At 34.0% G+C, this 20,944-nt stretch overlaps 1 protein-coding gene across 1 annotated transcript; it reads left to right on the top strand.

Moving 5' to 3' along the window:
• Positions 1-531: 531 nt before the first annotated feature.
• Sptz (zinc finger FYVE-type containing 26 spastizin) lies at positions 532-19,796 on the top strand. Its single transcript, XM_088277782.1, has 15 exons — positions 532-804; positions 1,006-2,671; positions 3,126-3,253; positions 5,622-7,352; positions 7,469-7,567; positions 7,647-8,462; positions 8,967-9,244; positions 10,420-10,700; positions 11,477-11,880; positions 12,915-13,379; positions 14,567-14,795; positions 15,365-15,671; positions 16,623-16,757; positions 17,426-17,552; positions 19,605-19,796. The coding sequence occupies exons 1-15, from the start codon at positions 748-750 to the stop codon at positions 19,773-19,775; spliced, it is 6,894 nt and encodes a 2,297-aa protein (XP_088133908.1). The 5' UTR covers positions 532-747; the 3' UTR covers positions 19,776-19,796.
• Positions 19,797-20,944: the final 1,148 nt, after the last annotated feature.

Below are 20,944 nucleotides of genomic sequence, written 5' to 3' on the forward strand. Positions count from 1 at the left end.
TTAGTGGGAAAATGAAAAACATTGTTGCATACGTTGTATCTAGAATATAAAATATTTTCAACATTAAGTAATTCGATAATATTATTTTACTGATCGTGTAAAACGATAAGCTAAATCCAATGACACTTTTTTCCAAGGACAAAACCTTCTTTATAAATGAATACTACCTTAGTGTTAATTTTAACCCTCTTTTTTTGAGGAATTCATCATTTTAAATATATCCTCACCTCTTGATTTATTATTTGAGAAAATGTAAGCAAATATCCCAGATGTACCAGATCAAAACCCACAGTCCTAATGCCAGATTATAATTTTACATCCTCAATATCCTCAAATATCCTCAATATAATTTGTATCTAGAGAAGATGCTTTGATTTTATGCTGTAGTCTTTTTGTTTTTGTTGCTTCTATTACTCGATTTCACTTTCCCCTAATAATAATATCGTGGGTAAGTAAGTAGAAATTCCTATTACTGTTGACAGGAGTTTTCGATTCTGGCAACACAATGTACCAGCTGATGAAAGAAAAAGTGACATCTCCTGCGGTGACATCAGTGTCATAATAATTTGTGTTAGTCTATTTTGTAAATACAATTTAATTTTGCTTTTAAGCTATTTTTATCTGTTGTTTTCATTCTTTAGTTTTGTATTAAATACACGGAATGTTCTAAGATGTATTTCGTCGCTACGAAATTATTATAATGCGAACTGTATACAATTGAAAAACTAATTACATTAGAATTAGAGCATGGAGGCGAAATATATTCTATCGCTATGTGACAGTGGGAGTGAAGAAATTTTAGAAGTAAGCTTTTATTTCAGAAAAATATTTTTGTTGTCTTTCTTCCCTTGTAAAAATTATTTGTATACTGATAACAAACTTGGATTTTTCCTTTGTTTATACTTGTTCAAGGAATAAAGATTACTTACTATCTCGCATTACCTATACAATTGTTATTATGTACACAACAGATAATTGACAATATCGAACTTCACTTTGTTTAAGGAACTACTCTCATACTTGGAACCGATATCATCCGACCTCAGTGAAAGAGATACCCCAATACTTTCTGATCGGTGTGTTGATTTTCTGAAAAATTGTATTAAATCGCACCAGTTAGCCACATTACAATACATCGAGCGCCTTAAATGCCACAAAATATATGAATCCAAGAAAAATGTAGAAATTATTGATAAATTAATTTTGGATGAAATTGAATCATTGCTAGATATTATACTGGACTGTACTAATAACAACAAGAAACATAGTACCGGATATCTGTTCTCCATTTTGCCATATCTTGACATCAATTCCGAAAATCGAGATAAAAAAATAAAGGATGTTTTTGCAAAACTGCATAAATTAATATTGGCCGGATATAATAAAGACACTTATTTAAGTTTAATGGCCCGAAATGACAGTGATACAATCGAGGAGTTCACAAAACAAGAAATGCAGTATCCAGTCCAAATTTTCTGGAATTTGGAGCCAAATAAAATGATCGATCTATGTTTTGGTTTTAACAAGCACTGGTTTTTAGAAATTATGTTTAACTGTCAAAAGGTATTGACAGATGAAGGCGGAACTCCCATTCACTCCACGGCATTCATTAAAAAAATATGGCAACTCATTTTAATAAATCTGATAAACAGTTGTTATACCGACAACTTGGACATATCTTCGAACCTGACTGTATTAGAAAACCTCTTTTCGGTCTTAGAATTTCAAAATTGTGAACAAACGTTACTTCTGTACATAAATGAAATATACAGACAGTTGAAATTGATAAAGTTCTGCATGAACAATTCAAAAAGAAAAGTCATGTTTGGTTGGTGGGAAAAACTTCAAAATCATAGCGCACTGTCCATCATATCTCAAAACTGTGATCTCTCTCAGTTGGACTGGTTTAAGGTGAAACAAGCTCTAACCTTGAACAACGACATGCTACAGCGAGTCCAGGATCGACACCATGTTTCTGATGAAACCTTCCAGTGGGATATCATGACGTATAATGCCTATTGCATACTGACATCTATCATAGACATTATTTTGTTCGAAGGAGATGACAAAAAAGAAGCTGAAACCGTAGCAAATAAAATTGAAGAAGTGAAAAGTATGATTTCTAATTTATACCCGATTGTTTATAGGATCGAAATACTGCAAAATATATTTTCAACTCTGTTTTTACGTTACGAGTATTTTTCAAACGAAGAAAGCACCCCTAACCAACATGTCGCATCACATTCTGACAGCTCGTATTTTATAATGAAAAACAGTCTTTCGAGATTGTTCAGCGATTGTAGAGGATTCATTTGTAAGGTTACCACCGTCAAGGAAATTCTATCACTAGTCAAGTTTTCTTTGTGTGAAATTCAAAACCAAAAATCGGCAAAAGAGACAGAGGCGAGCCACGAGAGAATTGTGAAAATATTTATAAAAAATGTTTCAAACGCGATGTACAGATGGCAGCTTATCACGAGTCTTAAAATCGAGACACCTCCTAAACCTACTAGCATATCTTGCTTATACAATGTGACTGAATTCAGCAGCGATGAAGAAGAGCCTCCTCAAAGTACATCGCCATCCAAGAAAAAGTTGAAAATAAGAAAACGACGATGCAAGTCCGTAAATGAAGATCTGTTTAAATCATCAAAATTATCGGAACGAGAAGGTGAATTTGCAACTTATATCATATAGTATATGAACAATTTTATAAGCTTGTATTTTATTTTTAATTAATGTTTTACTTAGTAAATACCACTATTCCTTGAAATCTACTGTGACACGTGTTTCTATGCATTCCGCATCATTTCCAATTAATGTAATCTGTCGTGTTTAATATAATATTGTGTTACCTTTATCTGCTTTTGTTAAGGTTGGTTGGTTGGTTACTAATAAGTGCTTTATAGATGAAGCTACATCCCAGTCACTTTTGTTTTTTGTTTTCATTGGTTTATGGGTCGGGGCACATTTTTTATTACTTCTTCACATTTGTATTTAAACGATGACGATTGTTTGACGATGATTAAGTAAAACATTAATTCAAAATGGATAGATTTTACCACATAGTGACTGCGGAATCAATTAATGAAATTGTTTTTTATTCTTATTTTGTGTTTCTTTAGGTTCAAACTCCATTAAACACAGTGTCGACGGACCAGACTTCATATCTCTGATGCTCTCTCCTCCTAGCAGTTTGTTGTCTTTGTGTTTAGAAGCTGGTGAATTTTCTAAAGCAAACAGAATTGTAGAGGTCAGTTGATCATATTTATATTGTTTTACGTTTGGCTCCCATCCGGACCCAAGTCACTACTCAGATCGACGCAGTGTTAACTCGATCATTGATTGAGCTCTTATGGACTTGTTTATAAAAAGGACAATAGAAGCAATGGTTTGGCTAAGACCGAGGGCACCAAAAGAAATTCGTCAGCGCCCAGTATCAAATATGATTTACATTTTTTTTTAAATAAAAAAAGATAAATATTTGTGTTATTTTTTATTATTTTCACAAATATTTCAATTTCATACTACTTCTGTGAGCCTAAACGGCTCATTACTAGAAATAGGTATCAAATTGCGGTAGAGGGGTTCGAACCGAGAAACTCTGACTTAAGATTCCGCAACAGTAACCACGGGACCACAACCCGACACATTATTCTTCTTCTAACTCTTAATTAGCACACAATGGTGCATAAGGTATACTGCATCGGTTATAAGCAGTGTTATCTTGATGCATGAAGGAAAGGTGATCAGCCCCAGTGCTTTAGGTATTATTAAATAAATATTAGAGATAAAATTACTTTTTCCCATTTGCAATTTAGCTGATATCCACCGAACTTGCCCAGAAAATCTCTAATTGATTGAAGAAAATACACATCTCGTGCTTTACATTAACATTGGTGTATATTTTTCAAATTTTAAATTAATTTTACAGTTTTTTGATGGTGTATTCGAGCCTCTTGTATAATTTTATTTCGCGTTTACTCGGTTCATGGTGAATCTTTTTGCCATTTGTATATAGGACCCCTGGCGGGTTTTTCGCATAGTATTCCTTAACCTCATCAATCACTAGTCTTGGGTAGCAAATTTTACAACACAAGCAACAACAACACCAGCCTGATGGAAAAAAATAAATCAAATATCAACATTTTTAACAAAATGTTTGTATTACACGATAGTTAGATATGCATCCGTCTCTTCGTCAGGACAGCCACTAAATCAGCATGCAAACAACACTTTACACCATAACCATTACTTTTTTCACCAATAGCAAGCTATTTTTATTAACATTATATGAATGATGCAGATATGAAAGAACTTTTTTTTTTAAATTGATCGTGATATCGATCGAAGTATCGTGATAATAAGTGTCACCTGTCAGGGAAACAATTAATCATGTCGATATGTTCATTATTGTAGACCAAATACAGATTAATTTATTTTTTTGTACTGGGCTCAAGTAACACATCAAAGTTTTAGTAGCGCCGTTCTACGGTATTTAAGATGATTGTCAAATACAGAATTGTTATTATTAAGTCACTTAAATCTTAATGTTTTTAGGTTTTATAAAACACATAAGTAATTTTTTTACCTTTAGTGAACCAACAAAATGCAGCTAACGTGAAAAAAATCAAAAGAAATATCCAAACTCGTGTCATGAATGTGATCAAAGTTATTTTCATGTGGATGTATTCCTTTAGCAAACATATTACATAATCCATCCCTACTCTTCCCAAGCATTTCTTATAGGTACTTTTTATATTAGTGGGTACTGTGGTGATTTCTGTGAGTGAAAAATAAATGGTTACGTTTATATTTTAGAAAATAATATTTAATAAATTAGAGAAGGTCACCACATAGTTTGGTTGTACCAAATTATTGTTTACCAGGTGCTGTAGTGTATTCTTGAGTTTCCAAACCATCAAAATATATTTCACTGAGTCTGTCATAGTCATAATTCAATTCATACTCATTTATTTTTCTTTTAAAAGTGATATTTCTCATGAATCCTCCTGAATAATTATTTTGTGCATTTATCTATTTACAGCAAATAAAATTAGAGTTCATTTAAACAATGGAATATGAGTCTTCAAATAGTTATGAAGATATTTTTTAAAAACATTAATTAAAGCATGAAATAGCATATAAGTGTAATATACATGGATAGGATTCATACATTTTTAATTTAAGTTTTACTTAGTAAATACCACTATTTCTTAAAATCTATTGTGACATGTGTTTCGATGCATTCCGCATCATTTTCAATCACAGTGTTTGAAAATGATGCAGAATGCACCGAAACACGTGTCACAACCAATTTTAAGAAATAGTGGTATCTTCTAAGTAAAACTTAAATTAGAAATGGATAGATTTTACCAAGTGACTGCCAAATTAGTTAATGAAAGGATTCATACAGTTTGACATAATAATCTTACCTGAGGTAGAAGTATAAGGAACTTGAATACAAAAATTGACATCATATTTTTTCTTGGTTAAAACTTTCATACAAAATCAACAATCAAATATTGAAATTGAAATATCTGCTGTTAGAATTTCTTCTCTGCTAAAATTATGGTTATGATCATCTATTTATGTGATCGCAAATGTGTTTCTTTTTTTAGATTTACGATATGGGAGACACTGAAGGATGCGTGGAGGTGTCTTACACAGAAAGGTTTATAGCCACTGCCACCCAAGTCAGAAACAGTGTCATGTTCTCCGAAGGCACTGCAAACACCAACGTGCACCAAATAGAAATACTGACCGGCATGTCCGTGGTATCTGCAGCCGTTGTAAGCCTCGTGGAAAGTTTTCTATCCACCAGTCGGGCTCCGTACAACTACCAAATATCCGAGTTACTTCAGTCTTATCCCCAACTTCAGATTTACGACCACAGAAATTCAACACTCATATCCATAATAGACCTATTGCTGTCAACCGGAATCGACAGCAATATTACTTATGGAATTTTAAATGTTGTTGAAAAGAAATGTCAAGATTTCAATGTCTCTACTGATTTAGATTCTAAACAATGTGATTTTCTCGTTTTTATAAAAAATATGATCAATATCGTTTATGATGTTTATCAAAATCCACAGTCACATGCAAGGAAGATGGGAATATGCGACATCGTTAGGTGTGACAAGATTCCTCTGAAGTATAAAGAATATACGATGCAAAAAGATTTCTTGAATAAAATATCTCAATTTTGTGCCAACATAACAAATCAAAATAAAGTAGTCGAGGAATCGACGGAATCAAGTACTATTTCAGAGGAAACACTCTCGAATAACTACAAATTCTTTTTAACCTTTGTTGCATTCTCTGGCAAAGATATTTTCAATATCTACGGTTCAGATTGTAGTGGAATCCCAAGGAATTGCGACTATTTAAAATCATTTTACACCTACTTAAAAAATATTTCGCAGCTTGTGAATTTTAACCAGTCAGTAGATATGGATATAGAAGAACCCGATGTAAATTTGAATGTCTTAAATCTGTATTTACATAACATTATAGGAGATTTAATATTTGAAAAGAAAATTCCAATAGACAACATCGAACCAATATGCAAAAGTCTAGGTATTAATTTAATCCATAAAGTGGTTTTAAATTGTTGTCCGACTGTTTCCTGCACTATAATAAACGACTCCGCAGCATATCAAGACAAATTTGACGACCTAATTAATTTGGTTTCTATTTTTGATTCAAATACTGTCGAATCAGACATTGAATTTGAAATAGTAGATATAGCAAGTGTATGCCGAAAACCTAATAAGGCAGTTATCACTTATATTCTTATCCATAATTGGGTCATAGCCAACATCGTCAAGAAAATACATTCTGATTCTTCAGAACACATATTACAACAGAGTCTCGATGCGAGAACGAGGTACCTAGATTTCTACTTGCACGAAGAAAAGTTTGAAGTTTTAAAAAACATGTATCATAAAAATAAACCTTTGGCGGCTATTCAAACATTTTACGATTTGGATCTGGTTTTCAACTATCTGCAACACCTTATGACCTCTGGAAAATTAAAAAGTGGACTGGAAGTCATCGAAGCATTGCCTGAACAGCAAGTAATATTGAATCCATTCCTGGATGTCTTAAAGAACCAAATTCTTCTAAAACTCTCTGTCCGGGATGACAGTGAAGACAACTGGAGGTACTTCCTGCGAATATCTGATTTAGATTTACAAGTTACTAATATTCTTCCTAATTTAATCAACTGGCCTTATCACGGAGCTACAGAAATTTTACAATATATTTGCTACAATAGAGCTATAATAAAGGATGAAATTAAAGAAGAATGTCAGCGTTGGCTGTCTAATATTTCCGTTTATCAAAAGGTATATTCACTATTCATATACATTATTTGGTTATTGCTATTTCTTTCTCATAACTCAAAATAAAAATAGTGACCATCAAATCATTTGTATATTAAAATAGCTACAAATACTTTTAGATATCGCAGTGTTCCCCAGAAAGCACTTGGTCATCAATATATTTACTATCTACTGAAGATCCTGAGGCAGTATTACAAATACTAATGGATTCGCAAGAGGTATACAAATGACCTCGAGAATTATTTTAACAAACAAATATTATGAAATTATTGCCATACTAATTATTGTTATTTTTAGTTCAAGTTGTGTCTCACGTGGACTAGTCTACATGAAGTGTCTGTCAATATAAAAAATTTAGTAATCCACAGTTATGTCAAACAGTGGTTGGAATCTCCTGCGGATCGGCCCCTCGCTGAACTTAGTTCTCTGCTGTGTGAAGTTCCTTCCCAACAAGCCATTACGCTTTGCAGAGATATGATGTTCAAAATTAGAGATCTTCCGGTCTTAAAAATTATAGTTGACTTCTTAGTTAACAATTCGCACGACGGAATCCAATATGAGAATATTAATATTGGCATCGAATTACTGTCAGAAATGGACATGCATGACAAACTTTACTTTTGGGATATAATTGACAAACCCTTGCTGATTATCGAGCAGTATTTGATGAATGCAAAATTAGAGAAATTGGCTAAACTGATTGAAAAAATTAAGCCACAACTCAAGAATGACCCAGTCGGGGAAAATTTATACTATAACATCTCTTTGATCAATTCAATCACAATATCTGTAAATGCGGTCGATGCTCTCTTGAAAATGTACGCATCGAAAGCTGTAGATCTCAAGCCGGCCAAAACTCTCAGACTCAATCAGTTTTCGAGCAAACCCGATGAAATGTTTTTGCAGTCTATTGATTCGATTAATATGATCGGCGAATCGGGAAACTTTATTATGCCAGAAGAGGTTCCCCCTAGAGAGGAATGGGTTCCGGATAATCACACAGATCGGTGTATGTCTTGTGAAACCACCATTTTCTCCATACTTATTCGAAGGCATCACTGCAGAAGATGCGGCCGCTTGGTCTGTTATTCTTGCTCCAGACATAAAATGCAGGTGTGTATGATGGAATCAGCAGTTCCCACTTATTTTCCACTTCTTTCAACCATTACTCATACTTATGACCATTAATGTGTGCGTTCTGACGCTTTATTAACCCTCGATAACTAAGCTATATTTGTAGATACAATGCCATTGTGGATCGCACAATATTGACATATGTAGTAGCTGTGCGGAATAGTGATTTATTGTTAAATGCCCCTTACATTCATTCCTAATAAACCAAACTTAAGTGCCATGTAACGGGTTCCTATTTTTAATAAATACTTTTGGTTAAGGTTTACAAGTTTAATTGTGTAGTCCGCCAGACGAATGTTTAGTTATTAAGGGTTAAATCCATTATTTTATTGAATCTATGATTTATGTCATTGTCAGCGTGCAGGGAACTTTAATGTTGTAAGTTGCGTTGCATCATATTCCTCTAGCTCTATCCAAAATGGCTAAAAAAATTTCACTGATAAATATATATTGATACAGTATGGTTGTCCATATTATTTCCAGATTAACGGATTATACAATGACATAAAAGTTCGCGTCTGCAATGATTGTCACCTCCAAACGATGAGTAAACCGGAAAACTCTATCCGCAATGATAAATCTGTAACACAAGTTGGAAGCGGGTCTACTTACAGCGATGGAACGTCTATGGAATGGTGCTTGACGGCAAACCTAAAACGTAACGAGGAAGTCAGAAGAGAATTTGTTTATGAATTTTCTCCAAATGTGACATTATGTCTGACCATTATGAAAATGCACTCTCTAAACTCTGACTATCCAAGGTATATTGTATAAATTATCTGGTCAAATTATAAGCTTAAAGATTAAAAAATTAAAATTATATTTTTTCATTTCTCATGTGTGTGATTATAATCCAGGATTCGAACCTCACATACTAATAAAAAAGTTTCTGCTCAATAAAAGCTTCTTTTCATCTCACCAATAGATGTCTCTAGTGAAGTTGTAGTGATTTAACGACAATGTTTCAAAATTGGTTCATGTATATAGAACTTCCAAGAATTTGAGTAGTGTGGTTGTCAATAATGGGTAGAATTGGTGAATGTTACACGTGTGTAAAGCGATCACTTAAACCAGCCTATGACGGTCTTCAGCCCCGTAAATGCCCAAACTTCCATATTCTTCTTCATCTTTGATGAGATGTCAAAAGTTTTAAGCGAGCTCAGGCTATGAATATTTATGAAGCTACATATTTATGTGAAATTTTAGCCATCAAAAGAAAAGTATTTATGTCTATCGATGGTAGCCAATAATGTTTTTTTTTTAAATCAATTTTTTGGTTATTAATATTACACACTAACTTAACCCTAGTTAAAAACAAACAAAAAAACTTTTGCTAGAATCCAGTGCTAAAATACTGCCTTTTTTTACACAAGCAACCATTACATCAATATCTTCTTCAATCTCTCGATAAGTTTATTCTAGACAGAAATGCAGGATAAATTTAACCCAACTTAATCTACTATCTAGCCTAACCTAACCTGTGTTGGCAAAAGAAGGATGAAAGTAGACTGAAGCAGTCGAAATGCGTTTTCTCAGATGAATGTGCGGCAAAACGATAAATGATGGATGTTTGAAAGGTGATTTAAGGAAAGAATGCAAGGCTTAGATAAACATTATCGATAAAATTAAGAAAAGTATCTTGAGATGGTTTGGGCATGTGAATCGAATGAGTAATGAAGAATCGAAGGATAGTTAAACAAATTTATGAGGCGAATGTGGTTTGTAATAGATAGATGTGGAGGAAGACCGAGGAAAACTTGGCATAATCAAGTATTTCAAATACTTGTGGTCAGGTCAGAAGTCGGAATAAACGGCTATGAATGTGAAAAAAGTGGCATTCTATTCTCTCTGCCTATCCTTGCGGAGAAGCGGTGTGATGGTTAGTTAGTTTAGTTTAGCTGATAAATATTTTCAATCCATCCCAACCCATGGACAGGTTCCTTCTGGACAGAAGCGCAGAGCTGTCCAAAGCCGCGGGCAGCGGTGGGGGCGGCGGGGGGCGCGAGCTGCTGCGCATGCGGCGCGCGCTGCTGCTGTGCTGCACCGTGCTGTACTCGCGCCCGCTGGCCGCGCCCTCGGGGCCGTCAATCGCGGAGACCGCCCTGGCGCACACCGAGAGACAGCTGGCCGCCACCGACGCCCTGGCCCTACTGCTGGCACACGGCTGCCACGACATGTTGCAGGATGAGAAGAAGAGGACTGAAGATGTTGTAGACAGTGAGTTTAAATTATATCATTTTAAAATAAGCCTCAGCAGATAAAAGCGCCTTAGCAATCTCCACATGTTTCCCAGAGTTCACAATAGCCATCTATGCTGGGATAGAGAAATCTTTACTATGGTGAGATGAGGAAAGCTCACGCATACTGCGTTACGAGTTTGATCAATATATCTAGAAGTTTTAAGAATTTGAATAGTGTGGTTGTCAATCATGGATAGAATTGGTAAATGTTATAGTACTTATCACTCAACCAAGCCTAAGATGGTCGTAAACCCTATAAATGCCCAGGCTTCCATATTCTTCATCATCTTTGTTGAGATGTCAAAAAATAATGTAAAAAAATAACTCCTAATTGAAGTAATCCAGATTTGTGATCAAGTATTTGAACACACACAAAATGTTATAAATAATGATAGATATATATGGAAGTATTCTTTTTTGACATCTCATCAAAGATGAAGAAAAATATGGAAGTCTGGGCATTTACAGGGCTGACGACCGTCATAAGCTGATTTAAGTGATCGCTTTACACATGTGTAAAATTCACCAATTCTACCCATTATTGACAACCACACTACTGAAATTCTTGGAAGTTCTATATATATGAACCAATTTAGAAACCTTGTTCTTGAATCACTAGAACTTCACTAGAGACATCTATTGGTGAGATGTGAAGAAGCTTTTTACTAAGCAGAAACTCTTATATTATTATTATTGGACGCACTCAAAATGTTGTAAATATATTGAAGTTATTATTTTTTTAATACATTGTAGCTCGCTGTATTAGGCGACTTCTAGAAGCCGAAAAGTGGGAACTGGCTCTTGAAATATCAACCAAGTTTGGAATGTCACGTAACGGAGTATTGGCCGCTTGGGGCAAGGCTTGTCTCAGGGCCGGGTGCTTCCAGCAAGCGAGACAGAAGCTCGCCTTGTGCTTCAAGAGCTCACCGTCGCACACATCATCCTTCACGATGGACGACACGGACAGCCTGAAGGAGGCTCCTCACAGTAGGACAGTCATGAGATTGAGAAAAATGGATCACAGCATGTCTGGCAGCCAACTTGATCTGTCGAGGAATCGGGGCAATCCCGCTCTGTTAGAAGAAATCATTTTGTTATTGGAGAATACCAACTACCCAATCAATAATCAAATCACCAAGAAAGCCGAAGCTATCAAGGTAAGGCACTCCATTTGTATTCTTACAACACTATTGATACTTCCAGTACCAAATTTCACCATTTGCTATTTTTTTAACCGATTTAAGCAAGCAACTGAGAAATAAAAAAAAAGAACTAACTAACCATCACGCCGCTTCGCCGCAGGGGTAGGCAGAGAGAATCGAACGCCACACCACTCTGTCTTTGCAAACATTCTTTGCCTCTTCTACATTCATGCATCTCCTCATACATACCCGACGATTATTACGACTCCTGACCCGGCCGCTTTCAAGTATTTGACATACCTGATTGTGCCAAGTTTTCCTCGGTCGTCCTCTGCTTCTTTTTCCAACTACATTCGCCTCATAAATTTGTTTAACCGTTCTTTCTTCACTCATACGCTCCACATGTCCAAACCATCTCTACGCACCTTTCTTAATTTTATCGATAATGCTTATCTCAGCCTTACATTCTTTCTTGAATAATTTACATAGCACCATTTTTATAAAATACTTCCTCAAAGGAACTTTGGCGGGATAAGGGAAATGTTTATTTAAAAAAAATTATGACTAATGGTTTTACAAATTTAATGTAAAATATTTATTTTTTAAAAATTTTATGAGCTAGTTTTTCCAGAATTATTGCGTCGTATGAACACGTTTTATTTTAATATTTAATTATATAAAGGCAAGGTGATCAGTCCTGCGCTTTACGCACCAGTATAGAGTTATATTTAATCAATGAGTTTTTTTTTTAAACTTGTTTTATTTATTTGGATACCCTCTGGAAATTGAATCTGGTATCTCAAGCATTGTACCCAAACGCGGTTACCACTACACTACAAAGGCGGACAGTATAAAAACACCTCTCAGTAACACAAAGTAAAACAATTAAACAAACTACTAAAATAGTACATTTCGGAAATGGAAGCATCAAATATCCATTAATTTGTCTGCCAACATTATGAAAATCCCTTTATCTTTTCAATACTTTACTTCACTTTAAATTATCAGACATCTTTAGACATCAGTCAGAAATTTGTATGTTTTTCCAGAGTACCTATGAAAGATTGTCAACTCTACACAAGCAAACTAAAAAGATGGCTTCAACAGAACCTTCGCTAAATATAATGCACGCACTCGCGAGTGTAAACAAAATCAAACAAGGAGATTTCAGTGATTTCTCTACAGCATCTCTGTATTTGAAGAAAATCAAAGTTACGAATATACTCAAAAAGCAGAGTAACAACTCGGACAAAATTCCCTTGAAACGGAAACTCGATTCTTTCTTCTACAACGAATGTCTCTACTACCTCACGGCATACGGATCTCACAGCGCAATCATCGAGTTCTATTTAAAGTTCAATAATATGCAAGAAGCCTTGAAATATTGTGAAGAAAATGCGGTAGAAAAGGAAATCTTTACAGAAAACATATTTATACCGTGTTTGAAAAGTGACAAAGTCAATGAATTGCTGATGTGCATGAGTGACATAGATAGCACATGGAACATTTGGACGGTGAGAATGTGTATTATTTTTATTTTACTAAATTGAAAAACATTTTATCACAACAATTATACATTTGCTTACACTGTCATTACTATTTCATTTACTTTGAAAATGGAAAATTGAACTTCTAACAAGTACCTGCCTATTTTTTTACATTGATGTGCTGCATTCATACTGAATGCTTCATAACTTGGATGTAAATCAGTAAGTGAAAAACAATTTAAACACGCATATAAAATATAAAATTCCTATATTTTGAAATTGAATCGTACGACTTAAAACTCATTACATGTTATTTTGTTTTTATTAATGAAAAAAAGTGTCTTTTTTCTTACTGTGCAACTCTACTATTACCCTTATTAATAAGTATTGTTTTCTCCCGTAATTATTACTGAACATGTTATAACTATACTTAGGTACCTAGAATTGGATAGCTATATAAGGAACCCTCAGTCCATTTAATCTTGACAGTAGTTTGAAAATGCAATAACAATGCGAAACAATTGTCACAAATTTAATTTTTGTGTTTTTAATAATAAAATACGATTTGATATACTTAAAATCAGTGATTTTTATATTTAATTTATAAAATAAATTGATTGTATGATTAAAATATAACTTTGGTTAAAAATCACAATAAATATTTTATTATAACTTAATTATGATGTCTACCGGTTTTGAAGCTAACTGCTTCTTTTTCAAGACTGATTAATACTTCGAAACCGGTAGACATTATAATTAACACATTCATTGCTGACACCGCGTGAGACGCGTTGATAGTTAACATGACCGCCACACCTCAACGCGCCAGACGCGTTTGTTTAAACAAATCTTAAACTAAGAAGTGCAGGGTGACTTTTGAGATGTGTTTAGCCTCAGCGCGAGGGGACCCGTCATTATTAGTTATTCCTAATTCAATCCTCACTCGAATAAGTCATGTAGAGACGGTTTTTCTTCACCATTCCGCGCTAACCCGTATAACCTACTCGCACGAGAAAAGACATCTGTTCCAAAAATATTTAATGTGTACCGGATACACTGACAAATTTTTGTCAGGTATGAAACCTATACCATACCTGACAATATTTTGTGACAACAGACATTGTGATTTTTTTGCTTGTTTATAAAAAATATGTCTGAAAATAACCCGAAGGTAGGGTGGTTAAATATAAATTATAAATTGATTATATTTTTAGGACTATCTTTTATATGTATGTCGGGTGCTGGAGCGTCGCGGACAGTTAGAAGCGCTACACGCTTTGCAGACAGGTGTGGGTGACCACGTGCGGGCAGCCATGACATGCGCGGCTCTGTACACGCGGCCGACCAGTGCGCCACACGCCGCCGCCCTCGTGGAGCGTGCCCATTTCCTTGCACAAGCGAGAGGGCATCTGCAACACGTGCCTAGAAAGGTCACGGGACAAGGTAGAAACTTGTTCTCCATCTTAGTTATCATTACTGAGGGCTGTGACCCTTGTCGAATCAGTGCTCATAGTGCTCCAACCACCGAGGTGCCTGCTGTTGCCTTAACTTGATCAGTCCATCGTGCGGGGAATCCTCTCCCTCTCTACCCCTCCAGGCTGCCAATCACAACCAGTTGTTTCAGGCTATCCTCATTGCCACGCGCCATGTGTCCAAAGAACTGGAGAATCTGTCGTGTAGAGAAACTAACCATCCATGTTTCTCTAGTTGGCAAACAACAATATCAAACGTAATTTATTTTTTAACAAACCATACATTCTTTTACACTATGTTTTCAAATGTACCGTGTACAAAAAGTTTAAAAATGGTGAAATTTCAAAAAGATAATGAAATTTTTTATTCATACAAAAAAGTCGGATACTTTGAAGTTGAAGGGATCAATTAATATTTTTTTAAATATTTATATCTAGCAAATTCAAAGAAAAAAAGTAATCTTTACATAATACAAATTAATGTGTAGTCATATTCATTAATATGTATTAAATAATCCAAAGTTTTATATTTATTTACAGTTATAATAAATAAGGAAGCATCTTCAAAAACATTGCATCTTAAAATGGATGGAATATCTCTTGACAAACACATCAACACCATCTGCCGCCAATTGGAAATTGCTAAATTCTTAAACGCATGCGAAGATACCGGTCGTCTCACAGTAGATATTGTCAACAAAATTATGCCACCTGATTCAGAAGAGCTGAGTGAACCCAAATGCTTTTTACCGACACTTTTCCACTCCGTCTTGCAAAAGATAAAATTAGCCATAATTTTAATAACTTGCTGCCCAAATATCAAAGAAGGATTCGACATGGCTGTCAGGTAGATAATTTTATTTTTTTATTTAGTGCATTACAATATTTAAGAAGTTTCTCTTGTATACATACTCAATGGTGCTTGGTTAAATGCAAGATATAATTCTATTTGAATCAAAGTGATCAGTTTTAAGTGCGCGCTTATCGCCTCTGTAACTCAGGACTACAGAAACACAAAACTTTCTTATTTGTTTGTAAAGATTTTCATACAGCGACGCACACTCTCAGAGCCATATAATAGCATTGCCTTACAACATGCTAGTGATTGGCATTCAACATGAGATCAACTTGCAGTCACTGTACTTCTGTCTGGCTGCCGCGTTTATTTCACACGGTCTGTGGTTCTTGCCCTCATATTTTGTGGCCCCGTGGCTATGATGACCATCTCACACTGTGCAAACTGAAGCAAAACTGAAAATAATAATGTGCCTTCCTTCTCCATGCTTGTTGATGGGAAGTTGTCCACAAGGTAACGGTAGGCCGTCAACAAACTGACGCTCACACACAACCGTAGCCGGTGCTATGCCATACTGATGTTCTAAAGTGATCAATGTGCGATCATTTTTCACATCCGAGTAGGACATTCTAATATTATTGAATCGAGGTTTTATATACTGGCAATCTAAGGACGTTTGTGCACTACACAAAATTTTGCCGTCCGGCACTTCAGTAAGCGTGATAAAACAATGATTGGCTTGTGCTTTTATCCATCTTTCTTCGGATCGGTGGGTGAACACGTTGCGCCTAAATTCGATCACGCTAAACTGTCGTAGTCGCTTTTTTTCAAAACCGGACTGCTGGACAGTAAAATTCCGTGAAGTGCACAAGCTCACTAATTCTATGCTGTTTACACCATCGGGTGCAAATAAGATAGTAAATAAGTGTTTGAATGAAATAAAATTTAAAAGGTAATTATACTACCCTTTTAAATTTTTTTAAACTTTTTTGTATCTTGCAGGATTGTTCAAGAACACGTTTTGGATGCATTGAAAGTTTACATCTATGCCGCTAGATATTTGGTTAACTCTGAGCGCTATGAAGATATATTACAACTGTGCGACTGCATAAAAAATTGGAATGCAAATAATTCGAGGTTATTATAAAAAATTGTTGATTTATTACTGCAAATATGATAATTCATAATAATTATTTTCATTTTGTTTCTTGGCAATAAATAAAAAAAGAAAAGAACTTCATATAACAATTGCCACCCAGAGATACAGAAGATTAAGAAAAAACGTCGATCCCTGTACCATATTTGTATTGGCAAAGTTACACTACTTTTAACGTCATTTTAATACATATACCAAAAGGGTTTGCATATTGTTTTAGATAAAAACAATATGCCAAGCCACTTAGAGAGCAGAGTAGTAAAAAAAACTGCATATCTAGATTTTTGTATCATTCTAAAAACAAGATATATATGTACATCCACAATGTGAAGTTGGTTTCTTTGTATTTCCCTTGTAGATGGGGCATTTTGCTATATTATTTTTTTATATTTTTATAAAAAGACTTTGTGTTTTGATCCACTCACATTTTTATTAACCAACTAGTTTCGGCAACAACCTGTTGCCCTCTTCAGGGTTTAATTTATGACTAAAAACTAGTTGGTTAGTAAAAATGTGAGTGGATCAAAACACAAAGTCTTTTTATTTCTCAAAATAATATATCAATATGATCCACAAAGTTAATTAATGCTTTCAATATTCAAAACAAACATTTTGCATTCGTATAAAAGTTATGTTTTATTCATTTTAGCAACATAAGTGACAAGGTTATCGAAGTAAGTGTTGCCGCGGTCGTACGAAAATGTGATTCCAAAGGGCAGCTGTTTGACGAATTGGCGGAGTTACTCATACAAAAGGTGGAAGATGTGGCCATCAAGGTATACATATTTGAAATCATATTTAAAATTACGTTTTGTACTACTTTTTTATCAGAATTTGTATGTTTCCCTTGTCGATTACAGATTTCTAATTTACAATTTAACTAAGACGCCTCTAGGCAATATTTTACAAAAAAGCACTCTGTATGATCAAGTATTTTAAGTACTTGGCCGTGGTCAGGTCAAGAGTCGGAATAATTGGCGTATATGTGTAATAAAATACCTAGGTACCTACCTATACATTTTATTAAGTACTTACAAATAGTACCAACATAAAACAGTTCTACCACCATATGTCGCATGCGTCGCACAGAATAAAACAAAAAACATCCAATAGAAAAAATATAATGTTCTGAACTGTCAGAATCAGATAGATAGATAGAAAATTATTATAAAGATAAATTAAGAATAAACTTTAATTATAAACTTTAATTACAAAGCAACACATTGTTTATTTTATTATTATACACCCACTTTACATATTATTTACACCCAATTTACAAAGAAAAATATTACCACCTTATATATGTATGAGAAAATGCATGAATGTGGAAGAGGCGAAGATTGTGTGCAAACAAAGATTGGTGTGGCGTTCTATTATCTCTGCCTACCCCTGCAGTGTAGGCTAGTTAGTTAGTTAGTTAGTTAGTTTTAGCACTCTCTAAATAAATTATCCGAAATTATTCTTAACATATTAACTACCAAAAGTCGACTAGTCGACTTTTCACTGCCAACCGTAAGCGACCAAACACTGATTAGTCAGTTTTTCTATCCTACATTCTGGAAATAATTCTTACATTTTTATAAATCACTATATCGATTTCAAATTTAAACTATTCATTTAAAAAGGATATTTACTACAGACTAAAATTTAAGAAATAAGTATGCACTTTTTTTTTCCATAATTTTACATGTTGAAGACAATATTTTTAATAAATACGAAATGAAACTTGTGTCCGACCCATCATGACCTATGGAATCGAAAGTAGAGCGGACACTGTTGCCTCAAAAAACGCGCTTAGAGTGTCAGAAATGAAGACTCTAAGAAGCATATCAGGCAAGAGTCTTCGAGATAGAATAAGAAACGCCAAAATCAGGGAAATATGCGAGATCGAAGATGTCGTTAGGTGGGGAAGGCAACGAAGGAGACAATGGTATGCGCATGTGAGGAGAATGAAACCATCCAGACTCCCCCACATCGCACTGTACGGCCAACCACATGGTAGACGACTCCCGGGCAGACCACCAAAGAGATGGGTCGATAGCTGGGAATCGACATCGCAGGAGGCTAATCCCTTTTAAAAACAGGCCACAAGGCCTACAACAAGATGAAAAAGTAGAAGACGAAATGTTACTAGAATGAATCACAATATGACATTTTATGCTCATAATTTCAACTGCCACTTAAACCATAAAAAATTTTCTCAACCCTTTTTAAAAATGGTTAGCTTTACTAAACATTCTTTACCACTTAATTACATATGACATCTCCTTTGACTAGTCTTTGAACATTTTTCAAATATGGTTTGCGATCGATGAAAGCACATGAATTTCCAAGGACTTGTGTCTCGGTATTCAGTCATATTTTAATCCTCAGTCATCATCCTTTAGCTTCGTTACAGCTGTTGTTTTTTCATCAGATACATCTTACGGTTTCACTATGCATACATACTATTTTTTGACATCTCATCAAAGATGAAGAAGAATATGGAAGTCTGGGCATTTACGGGGCTTACGACCGTTATAGGCTGGTTTAAGTGATCACTTTACACACGTGTAACATTCACCAATTCTACCCATTATTGACAACCACACTACTCAAATTCTTGAAAGTTCTATATATATGAACCAATTTAGAAACCTTGTTCATGAATCACTAGAACTTTACTAGAGACATCTATTGGTGAGATGTAAAGAAGCTTTTTACTAAGCAGAAACTCTTATATTATATGCATACATACAATGAGATTGATAAAAAAATAGTTTTTAAGGCAAGTCTTTCAAAAATATGTTTGTAAATAAAGTGTTAAAATACACTCTTGAATTTTTCAGATATCATGTTATATCGAGTGCAGAATATTAAAGACGGCATACGTATTAGCTGTAAAGAACAACCGACCTGCGGAATTGAAGAGGATCATGAGAGAGGCGGAGAGATTAGGACAAACTAAAGTCAAAAATGCGTGCATCAAAAGACTTCAAAGTGTTGAATCAATAAGATGATCAATAAAATGCCAATGAAAACAATGTGATTGAAATGTTACGTTTCATCAATATTATATTAAGAAAAAACAGATCTCGAAAACTTGTAATATAATCATAGCAAAGCATAGTATTGCTTCTGCATGTTCTCAAGAGATAAATATATTTTTCTACTTTTTTATGAAATGTAATCAACAGTATATATGGTAGTATGGTGTAATTATTACTTATGGTGTCTTTGACTTATTAAAATTATTACTATTTTGTAGTATCAAATGAAGGACTGCTTTCCTGAAACTAGTGCTATAAAACTATAAAATAGTAATACTTTCAACTAAGTCAAATAAATAAAGAGTAATTATGAAGTTAATACTGGAATCATTAGTGATTATTACCAATTTTATTAACATATGCAGATAACTCTGAGCTTTATTTTAAAAATGGTAAAAACAAAAATGAATCCCATGAATAAACATAAGATTGTGTTTTTCGCCATTGTTAATTTACATATATAATCGTAATGCAATATTATATTATGAAAAAATATCTTTACCATTTGTCAACGATGTTACTAATCCGATTTTTTGTTATCATGTGCAATAAAAAAAAACAGCAGATTTATTAATAAAGATTTTAATATTTTATAACGAGTTGGCTATTATGAGTTATATGTATGATCAGTTTAATCATACTTATTTGAAGTTTTAACCCTTTCGACTGTTTATAAAATATATGTTTGTTAAAATGTCTAATATATATAATTAAAAATCCTTCAAACCTTTAAACCTTTTTCAACTAAAATATGTCTATTTTAATAAGACTTTTAGTAGGCATAAAAGATGTCTAAATATGTCAACTTATTTTAAATTGTAGATCAACTTAAATTCCATAATTTTTTTTCAAATTGCAATTGTGACATTGAATTAGTGTAATAATAATATCTGTGATAGTAAAAAACTTTTATTTAAAAAAAAAAGTATGTTTATAAAGCTACAGATTTTGACAATACATGGATACAAAACTTTTTTTCTGTAATCTTTGTTGACTGAATATTGAAGGAGTAAGTAGTAGAATGTATCTTTTTACAACATATTTTCAAAATGTAAATGCTTAATATGTATAAAGGATTTAATTATTGAAAAAAAAGTGTTTAGATCATTTTTGCTAGTGTAACTATTATTATTGCATGT

The sequence above is a fragment of the Brachycentrus maculatus genome, unplaced genomic scaffold (genome assembly GCF_059751285.1).
Source record: "Brachycentrus maculatus isolate JH-2025_06_01 unplaced genomic scaffold, ASM5975128v1 h1tg000050l, whole genome shotgun sequence".
Lineage (NCBI taxonomy): Eukaryota > Metazoa > Arthropoda > Insecta > Trichoptera > Brachycentridae > Brachycentrus > Brachycentrus maculatus.

What these genes read in the sequence shown, in the direction of transcription:
- Sptz (XM_088277782.1), top strand. Translation starts at nt 748, where the DNA reads ATGGAGGCGAAATATATTCTATCGCTATGTGACAGTGGGAGTGAAGAA. An exon ending in GGAGTGAAGAAATTTTAGAA is followed by an intron (nt 805 to 1,005) that starts GTAAGCTTTTAT and finishes ACTTTGTTTAAG; the next exon opens with GAACTACTCTCATACTTGGA. An exon ending in GGATTCGACATGGCTGTCAG is followed by an intron (nt 15,672 to 16,622) that starts GTAGATAATTTT and finishes TGTATCTTGCAG; the next exon opens with GATTGTTCAAGAACACGTTT.